This window comes from Hippocampus bargibanti, linkage group LG12 (assembly GCF_051943395.1).
Source record: "Hippocampus bargibanti isolate YZ-2025 linkage group LG12, ASM5194339v1, whole genome shotgun sequence".
Classification (NCBI taxonomy): domain Eukaryota; kingdom Metazoa; phylum Chordata; class Actinopteri; order Syngnathiformes; family Syngnathidae; genus Hippocampus; species Hippocampus bargibanti.
In genome coordinates this window covers 3,479,866-3,490,771 of record NC_142745.1, presented here as the reverse complement: position 1 = coordinate 3,490,771, position 10,906 = coordinate 3,479,866, and the positions used below count along the sequence as shown (strand labels likewise).

General features: G+C 40.9%; 1 protein-coding gene across 2 annotated transcripts in view; it reads right to left on the bottom strand.

Annotated features, from left to right (window-relative positions):
• Positions 1-1,238: 1,238 nt before the first annotated feature.
• LOC148890005 (vitamin D3 receptor B) overlaps positions 1,239-10,906 on the bottom strand; it is a 33,540-nt gene continuing 23,872 nt past the window's right edge. For both annotated transcript variants that reach the window (XM_089009759.1, XM_089009760.1), the window contains exon 10: positions 1,239-10,323. In XM_089009759.1, coding sequence (XP_088865885.1) covers positions 10,070-10,323 — 254 coding nt within the window. In that variant the 3' untranslated portion in view covers positions 1,239-10,069. The remainder of the gene's footprint in view (positions 10,324-10,906) is intronic.

Genomic DNA, 10,906 nt, shown 5'->3' with positions numbered 1-10,906 from the left:
GTTTTGGCGTAGCTTTTACATCGGATGCCCTTCCTGACACAACCCTCTGTATTTATCCGGGCTTTGGACCGGCACAAGAAGACTTATGTCCCTTTGTGGCTACAGAACAAGCAACTTGCTCACTAAAACGCTCCCAAACACAAAATGGTCATCGGCACAGCCACATTCAAAAAGCAAAAACTATACTCACCATTTGATAACAATGCTCTGATCTTACTGTGAAATGGGCCCCTAAAAATAACAATTACAAAATTATTACAATTCTCTCCTATTTCCTGGACTGCATATCAGTGGGTAGGCAAAAATAATCTGTTATTCGGTTGAATTTTACATTTTTTTATTTTAACAAATGGTGGAAATTCAATAAAATCATCTGGTACTGGACATATTGCTCCTCCCTCAATGACCTGGACCATCGGTATGTTTTTAAAATCAAATGTGGGTAGCAGAGAGGGAGGACGGAGGGGGAGAGAGTCAAAAACGGTTTGTTGTTGTTGTTAAGAACAGTTTCCCAGTAATTTGATTACTAAGAATCACTTGTTTGTTTCCCCGACACATGGTCTGGCCGATTCGGTGATGACATAATAGATAATAAATAGAATACATTTTTGGACTAAACGTTTCAGTCTCAAAAGTTTCGCTATTTTCACTTAAGATAAAACCAAGGCTACTCTGCAACATTTTAATTTGTTGAAGTGGAAATATGTTTAACTCATTCACTGCCAGATAATGCCAATAATTTTTATTGTCCCGGGCGATTTTTCAAAATACAGTTTTGTTGCAAAGGATGGTAGCAATGGTGGACTAAGCATATCCGCTAAGTTGCTAAATCAGACAAACGCACACCTCGTCCGTGTTTCTCAATGATCTCCTTCTTCTCCCCGACTGTAATTTTGTTTTGTGTCTTCTTCGGCTGAACACAATCCTGTGGTGGGGTCTTTTTCGGGCCCATAACAGCAAAATTATCGTTGAAGACGATTGACGTGTGCATTCAGATAAAGGGGCTGTGGAAAGGTAGGCCGGCTGGGGCGCTGTTCTTCCGCCGAAGATTACTCCGCGAGCCGTGTTGGGGCGGCGCTCGGTGTCTATCCCGAAAAGTAGTGCTTAATCCAAGGTTTAATTTTCATAAATTTAACATTCGTAAACCGAAGATTTCGTAAGGCAAGGTGTTCGTAAACCGAGGCCCCACTCTCAATGATATATTGCATGTAGCTCAAAGATTGCACACAGAAACACACTGCACTGTACATGTGTTTATTTTTGATTTGCAAAACATCAGACAAAAATCATATTACAAAGACACATTTTTTTATTTGATATAGAAAAGAGATCTTTGAGGGGGGGGAAAGACACAAAAGATAACATTGCAATTACAATAAAATTTCGGTGTTCTAAACCCTTCTGATAACTAGAGCCAAACGTGACCTCTACATGAGGCCTGCGCGCATTATATCGGGTTACAATAAGTGCTTTTGTTGGTTTAGGCATTTGAAATCGACTGTGGCTAAAAATTTGGCTTAAAAACAAAGGAGTAGCGCCATGCCAAATTTTTTTAAGTACTACGTCATAAGTCTGATTCTGTCCCAGTCACGCGTAATGCTGGGGGAACGTGATGTCCCTGCAGTAAAAAAAGGTCATATGGCACACAACTCCCGGTACAAGTCGCCATGGCAACCATTTTCCTCTGTATATTACAAAAGAAAAAAAAAAGCGTTTCATTTCATTCAGTGTTTACCTGAAGCAGTTTGACATGAGTACGAAAAGTGATCTTTCTCCAATGAGTACCACTACGTTCCTACGGGGTCAGATGTGTGTGTGTGTGGGGGGGGGGGGGGGACCATGCCCGCGTTATGTAGCGTCGCTAACTTAGTGATGCTTGAGTTTTTTTAATGAATGAGAGAAAGAAAGCATTATACGTAATGTCGCTTCTTGAAATTCCCCTCGGATCAGAAGATGTGATGAAAAAGATGCATATAGTACCAAGTGGGGCTAACACACCTCGCATTGGCTCCATTAGCACCGCTCAGTCCTATCCGGTTATTTCCCTAACAAGTTCCACCACCACCACAAAAAGGTCCCCACACAGATTTTAGCCTTTACAAACTCCAGTGGCTTGAAAAAGTCTACACACCCTACCAAAAAAAATGCACTTTTTTTGGATGTACAGGCGAAAAAAAAAAATCCACATTTGACATGAATGATAGCCTGTAGCAGATTGCTGACACGTGGATACGAAAGACGATTGCCAGAAATTCTTGCAGGTCCTTTCAACAGAAGAATGGGAGCGTCAGAGCAGAACGCCGATGCATATGTGGAACTGTCGCGGCTTGGAATTGAAGCGGATTTACGTAGGACAGGAGGTGTGAGACTACAGCTTCGTGTTTGCTTTCAAGCTTTCAGCTTGTATCTGACGTGCACATTTCACCATCACGTCTCTGATGCACTGGTGAAAAGGACACTTTGATGCTCTCCTTTTTCATCTAGAACTGCTTCATGCAACAAAGAGGATGCAGAAATTGGTTAAGATTCAATGACTGTCTATGTCTTTTTGCGTTGTGTCCCATTATTTGTGATCTCGTTTTTTTGTTGTTGTTTTAACTTCAAGATGGCGTCGCGGGAGTGGCTGCCTTGACAGCAGCTCTGAATTTGTTTTTCTACTTCTTCCTTTCCTTTTACTTTCATCACTTTGCTGCTGTGAAATGTACATTTCTCCACTGCGAGACTAGTCAAGGGTAATCCAAGCCGATCTAACATCACGTGGTTTGATTAATTTTCTATGTAATTGTAACCGCGCATGTGGCTGTGTACTGGATCACATTCAAATTTTCAGTGAAATAGCGCAAAGTGGCTTAAGCTAACTGTCAAGTCGAGAAAATTATCTTTACGAAACGAATGCAAAGATCAGAGAAGAAAAATCACACCAATGAAGGAGTTGCAGAAATTTCTGGCAAGTCATGGTCGCATCCCACGTGTGTGACAACAATTCCCAACATTTTTCAAATGGTCCAAAAAAATCTTACATGAAGAGTGTCCAACTTTTTTTTTAGTAACCTCTTTCTAGCCAGTGCGAGCCTCGCAGGTGCAGGCACAATATTTAAGAATAAAAACACTCCTGGTATTGTGTGAGTTGAGGGAGGGGGTTGGTGGTGGTGGTGGTGGTGGGGTGTCAATGCTGAGTATGAGAAGACAACTGTCCAATGAGAAAAACAAACAACACCCCCAAACCCTCCCCCCAACCCCCCCCAAAAAAAACAATGAACGACTTCATTAGCTGGACTCTCCCAAAATCTGCGAGATATCTCTGAGGTAATCATTGAAATATGACTCATTAGACAGCAATAAATATCAACATGAATACAAACATTACAAAAGTAAAAACTGAAGCAAATGCTAAAGCATACATTTTTGAGCTAAAAGAGGTAGTCGATTTTTTTTGTTTTGTTTTTGTTATTTTTTTGTTTTTTTTTTGTTTTAGGTTGGCTATGATGTCCATCCATTGTGGACACTCTGTCTCAAGAACTACATTTAAAGGACAAGCGACACCTCCGGTAAAGTTATGTCCATAATTTGTAAAATCACTTCAAATGACTTTTACTGAGCGTATTTTACAAAGATTCCACCGCATATAGCTATATTTTACATTTTAAGACTCGCGCTGAATATTCAGGAAGTCTTGTTTTCAAGTTGGTGACAATGCCTGACGTGACGTGACGTCACGTCAGGAACAGCCCTGACTGAGAAAGCGACACACAATGCATTTTGGGTACTTTGTTTGGTCTGAAAACTTCGTGTTGATCAGTGTTGATGGCGAAATTAGAAGGAAAACACATAAATAACGCGATGGTAAATCATTGTGTGTTGCACCAAGACTACGATTTGATTTGACACAAATTCCCAGCAGACAAATCAGCCCATTTCCAACGGAGCTTTGGCGCCATCTTGTGCATTTTCTGGGATGCTACATTGCAGTCCAGATGCCTCAAAATGACACGGAATTACTTCTTTAATCGATTGCAAACCTTTATGCTTTCCTCTTCAGAACTACTTCAATCATATTCATAACTGGATGAGTAACAAGAAAGCATCTTCTCCAAATCTGAAGCCATTGTTTTGATTCTCGAGCAAGGCAAGAAGACGTCTTGGCATGACGTCACGAACAAGGGGGCGGGACCTTCTGAAACTGAAACTTTTTCCGATCATTTTGAAGTAGTTTTGGGAGACTTTAAGTCATTTTTATTGACTAAAAATATCAGCCTGCGTGTTTTGGGTATTTTAGATGCTATAAAACGTTTTTCTGATGTCAGTTAGGAAACCAAAAAATGGTGTCGGTTGTCCTTTAAGTTGATTCCATTACAATCCCTGTCGTAAAGGCGGGAACGAAAAGTCTCAAGAAGGTCTGGTCTGGGGATAGGGTAAGGCAGGGTGGGAGTTTCGGCTTTCATAGCTGCTTTATGGACAGGATTTGTAATGGCAACAGTAAAAAAAACCAAAAAAAAACGTAAAGCTTGCTGGTGATCGTGTACCATGACCTGCTTATTCCAGGTATTACGGTTTGTGACGTCGCCGTTGTTGAGTCGAGCGTGCATGTTCACTAAGGCGGACGCATGTCATCTTTTTGCAGTTAGCATTTACAAGGTCCAGTATTCCAACAAACCACAATGTTACGAAGGTTTGAAGCAACTTTTTTTTTCAAACAGTGAAACTTATCAAACCTCGTTTCGAGATGAGCTGGATCGATGATATGTACAATGTGTCGTTGTCATGAACGTCAGCTACTATGTTAATTTCATCCTCTTGATTTTTTTTTTTCTGTTTGGCGTAGAAATGTGTGCGTGTGAGAGGGTCGGTAGGGGTGTCTCTCCCCGTGGCACTTATACATTCCCCGAAATCCCTTACTTGGTTCAAACATCTGCATTAAAAATATCAACAGCAAGAACGCGAGAAGGTCCAAAAATTCCAGATGTCAGTCGTCATGTTAGGAGAAATTTTGGGAGCAGAAACCTTGTTACCATAACATGTTTTTTTTCTTTCGCAAAGCTGTTATTACACCAAAAATACGTATTTTCCGGTGTATAAGGTGCACCCAAAAGTCTTATACGCAGGTGCGACTTGTATGTGAAGTCATATTGAGGTCTACTGTCAGCAGCCACTGACTCCATTTCTCCTGTAGTAGAAATGGTGCGTCACCCCACCCTCTACTATAGCGCCTTATAATATAGTGTGCCTTATAGTTGCAAAACTTTTGTAAATTTACATATTATATTTGGAACATTTTTTTTTCATTCATTGAAGGTGCACCTTATACTCCGGTGCGCCTTATATATGGAAAAAAGTTTGATAATACACCATTAGTTGGGGGTGCGCCTTATACACCGGAAAATATGGTACTTTTCCTCAGTGTCAACCTAATACAACTTTGTACAAAATGGCACTGTTTTGCTATTTGAATAAAACTGTCACAACCCCAGAACCAGAGCTACATACACATGTACATCAAGTATGTAGTAGGAAACCTTCCAAAGGTCACTGTTGAGTTAGAAAGAACAAAATAGAAGAAAAAAAGAGGACAGCATACATCCGTTAGCTGTCCTGACAATAGATGCACACGAGTGGTACTGCCTCCAGACGCTAAATCCTCCCATTTGTGGACGTGAACATGTTTGCATACCAGATTGGAGGAAGTTCGCCAAGCAACGGCATAAGATTGACGGCGAAACATTTGTTTGCAATATCCCCCGAGCGGTCGGACTGTCACAAATTACCAATAGTTAAAGGACAACCGACGCCTCCGGACAAGTTGTGTCCATAATTTGTAAAATCGCTTCAATTAACTTCTACTGAGCGTATTTTACAAAGATTCCACCGCATATAGCTATAGTTTACGTTTTAAGACTCGCGCTGAATATTCAGGAAGTCTTGTTTTTGAGTTGGTGACGAGTCCAGACGTCACGTCACGGAAGGAACGCCGCTGACCGAGAAAGGACACAATGCATTTTGCGGTACTTTGTTTGGTCTGAAAACACCGTGTTGATGGTGAAATTAGAAGGAAAACACATTAATAACGTGATAGTGAATCGTTGTGTGTTGCACCAAGACTACTATTTGATAGTAGCTGACACAAATTCCCAGCAGACAAATCAGCCCATTTCCTACGGAGCTTGGGCGCCATCTTGTGCATTTTCTGGGATGCTACATTGCAGTCCAGATGCCTCAAAATGACACGGAAGGACTTCTTTAATCGAATGCCAACTTTATGCTTTCCTCTTCAGAACTATTTGAATCATATTCATAACTGGATGAGGCACAAGAAAGCATCTTCTCCGAATCTGAAGCCATTGTTTTGATTCTCGGGCAAGGCAAGACGTCTTGGGGGCGGGACCTTCTGAAACTGGCCATTTCCGGTTTCATTTTGAAGTCGTTTTTGGACACTTTAAGTCATTTTTATTGGTGTTTTGCATTTGACTAAAAATATCCATCTGCGTGTTTTGGGTATTTTAGATGCTATAAAACGTTTTTCTGATGTCAGTTGGGAAACAAAAAAATGGTGTCGGTTGTCCTTTAAAGTTGGACTTAAAGCCACGGCGGCGCGAGAGAAAGACGCTGCTGGTGAGTCACATGGGGCTGCTTTGCACAGTTTAAAGCGACAACGCTCTCGGTTGTGAGGAAACGAGAAGCAGCGCGATGGATGCCAAAAGTCGCCCTGAGATGATATCAGTGGAAGCGTCGTAAGCCCGAATGTCTGAAATTGCATTCGCAGATGTCAAAACATCTCGTCTCAGGTCAAATGGCTCTTAAGGTCCGGCGGCGCGCAGCCACCTGTGAGAACAGTCCAAACTCAACAGTAAAGGGTGTTCGTTTGATCGACCGATCAATGAACATATCGATGGATGTGCATGTGAGATACGAGAAATATGAAATATTGTACATCATGTGATCTTATGGACACTTTTTTTTTACAAGTATACAAAAGCAATCTTCATAAGTTACTGACAGGTCGCCTTCACTTTAGGAAAGGAGCACCAGCAACGGAGACAAAAAAAAGGCTTGCGATCAATAAAGCAATCCAATGGATCGGCTGTCATTCGTTTTGAGCAATTGAACCGGAGCACCAAATGATAGAGCGGCCTCATTCACTAGCACATCAGAAGCGTCACGTTCTGAAGTGATCGGTACGCCAGCGGGGGCTCGTGACCGAATGGGAAATTGATCAGATGGTCACCTGACCAAAGATGAATTTCATCATCCAACTCGCAAAACTTGAGACAAGTGACAGTAATCAGTTGATTACAACAAAATCCCAAAACAGCAATATTCTATATTGCATTTTTTTTCCCGATACAATTTAAATACTATTTATAATTCTCTTTCATTTACACTTAAATCTTTCATTTTCACTACATTTGCTTTACCCTGGTACAAAGTCACTTATATTTGCAGTGAAGTGTCCAAAACGGGACCCAAAAAAAAATAATACATAGATTTTAAATTATAAATTCAATCTGGTGGCTGGGGAGGGGGTATAATATCCAAACGTTCTCCTTGTAAAAGGAGGTCTGTCTGTCTTTCAAACTTTACAACTTCATTCTTGCAATATTCCTCCTCCTTCTTCTACATTCTCATCTGAAACGTGTCCATTTATTGTCAAACCACAACATTTTCTTTTGTTTGCAACAGGCTTTTGTCATATTTTTTTCCAGATTCACAATTTTCATCAAAATCTGGATTGGAATATTTTCGAGCAAATATTCTACGCTGCCACTTAACTCATTCACTGCCATTCCTGAATTTCTTCGGGAATTGAAAACCATGACGTGGAAGCGCCATTCCCGAATTTGTTTGGGCATTGCTTTTTCTTGCAGGGATGCAGATAAAGCGCCGGTCAGACCTCTAGCAATGTTTGACCCTCCCAATGAGACTAAGGTTTCTTACGCTGCATTGAATGTTTATGTAGTCCTAAAACTCAATATTCCATAGGTCATGCAATTCGAGTCAAAATGACAAAAACCCTGGCACTACAGACCCATTTTTTTTGCACATCGTCTGGCAGTCAAGGAGTTAAAATATAAAATGAATTCTGTTGTGAAAAAAATACAACTACTCTTCCAAATGGTATTTTAACTCAAATGTGTTGAAATTGTACCTTTTTTTGCATCACCTTACCTCACATAAAAAGTACAATTGATTCACAATTGTAATTTTTTTTTCCTACTCATAAATATATGAGCATTCTTGTGAAAGACATACTTGATGTCAAATGATGACAAGTACAAGAAAAATAGAAATCTTTTCAGGTTAGTGTAGCAATTTGGTTTTGTCGCTTAAAAAGCGTTAGAGGAAAACAAATACTCATTAATATTTGGCCTCATAACATACATTTTACCTTTTTTTTGATAATTTGGCCATTTCCATATAACTTAGGAATTAACTCTTTTTTTCTGATGAATGAAGAAAGTCTAAGCTTTCTTACGCTGCATTGAATGTTTTTGTAATCCTAAAACTCAATATTCTGTTCGTCTTGCAATTTGAGTGAAAATGACAAAAACCCTGGCACTGGAGTGGACCCATATTTGTACATTGTCTGTCAGTGAATGAGTTAATGTTCAGTGAAGGGGCGGGGGGCATAAAGTTGACACAATCTGACCGTTCACACTGTACTGCATCTCTTGTCTTTCCACAAAATAGTCACTAGGGGGCTGAACAGCACATGAGAGCCACCTGGAGGGCCTCAAGCAGGAAGTGCGAGCAACCAAAACCCGCCTGCCTCCACCCCCTTCACAAGCTCCAAGACATTCTCAAAAATTCACTTCCCAGTCAGAAACAAAAGGAGATGTGATCCCCCCGCAGAGGTGTGCGTGCAAAACGTCACACCCTACCGAGCAGCTCATGATATTCCATGGAGCAATAATTCTTGAAATGGTTTTAGGAAGATGAGGTGACATAATAATAATAATAATAATAATAATAATAATAATAATAATAATAATAATAATAATAATAATAATAAAAAGCAAGGAAAATAAAAATATGGAGCAATTATATCCATTCCGATGCCAATTCCAAATATGGTATAGAACCACATATGAACAAATCTGGTCTTTTACTGAAGCCTTAATTCACTAATCCAGTTAGATTTGGCATTTTCAAATCTATAATATTTCGCATATAGTCTTGAATAAATGCTGATACATCAGTGCTGAAGATACACGTGGTAGCAATTCGCTATTTACAAGGAATAAACTATATCGGGGGAAAACAAACTAAGGAGCAACAAGCCATGACGTTGGCCCGGTTTGATTGACAGACTGCGGTGACACATAAAATAGTAGCTAACACATTTAGTGGCTGATTCTCACCTCCCCCTAAATAAAATAAAATAAAATAAAATAAGCAAACCAAAATCCAATCTGCTAAATGACAGACAAACACTCTGCAGTCTTAACCCGAAATACTGACCGTTTTCCTTCATGGGCTTGTGAGGCTAAGTTAAGAACAAAAAAAAATGTTAGCATGTCACGCGGCCGCATGCTAAAGAGCAGCAAGATGGTTTTTCCGAGACGGTAGAGGAACCATACTTTTGGTGAGAGATGAAAAGTTGGTATACATAAATATAGACTGCCTTGGAGACAAGCAGATGAACATGAAAAAATAACAACTTCATAAAGTCATGCAGAGGCACTGGTTTCATCCAATAAAACATCATCCGCACGGTATCTAAAGCATCCACAGAGGTGATCGAAATATAAAAACAACCCCGGTAAAAAAAGAGGTAGCTCAACGGAATGGCTAAATGAATAACTGAGTGTGTTGGTTTGTTTGTCGCCGCGGCGCTGTGCGCGTGCGCAATATGTCCTGGCGTTTGAAGCAGCTTTGATTTAAATAGACAAAAAAAAAAAAAAAACAGTTAAGAGGCAGACGTATGCTTAGCTTAAGTTGTACTGAATGTAGTTCCCTTGTTTACTGTCAACACCTACTTGCTCTCCGTACACTCTTGAAAGAGACGCACATACTTGACGGTTAATCCAGATCATCATCATCATCATCAGCTTCCTCCGTCCGTTGTCTTCACCCCTTAGGAGACTTCGCTGCCAAACACTTCAAGCACCAGCGGGGTGAGCTGCATGCTGTGCTCTGGCTGGAAGGAGAGCGAGCGGTACTGTTTAGAGTGCTCCTCGTTGAGGCTGCGCAGGTCGGCCAGCTTCTGAATCATTTTGGCGTAGAGCAAGCTTCCTCCGGGGTGGTTCAGTTGGATGTAGGCCTGCAGGGTCTCCGACAGGCGGTCTTGGAGGACTTCGATGCGTGCGTGGTCTTGCACGCCCGGGCGGTCTGCGGGGTCGGAGGTTAAATTATGTCTGGTGGTGTTATGGAAATCAATGTCAACTGGTATGGGGTTGTATGTTGAATGTATGCTGGCTCTATATTCTTGCGCGCATAAACGGCATAGCATTACATGTTCCGATTGGGAGATCATGACAAGACCCGGAGACCATTGCGGGTGGTTTGCTTTCAATTCATGCGTAATTACATAACATGGAAAATGGGATGAATATTGAATACAATGCCTTGATGGATTAACTGGTTTGCTAGCTTAAATTTGTTTTACATGTACTTTTTTATTTTTTGTGGAATAAATCAGCCCGTTTCCACAGGCTGACAAATTCCCTCCATGGAGCTTGGACGCCCTCCTCTGGCGGCTCGTGGGTGCAACACGAGGTCCCCAGACCAAACAAGTACAGCAAAATAAAAAAATTGACGTGATTGATGGAAGGACCGCTACAATGCGTCTTTTTCTTCGGTCAGGGGCGTTCCTTTAGTGACGTCACGTACGGACTCGTCACCAACTCATACTCATCGAATATTCAGCGCGAGTCTTAAAACGTAAAATATAGCTATATGCGGTGGAATCTTA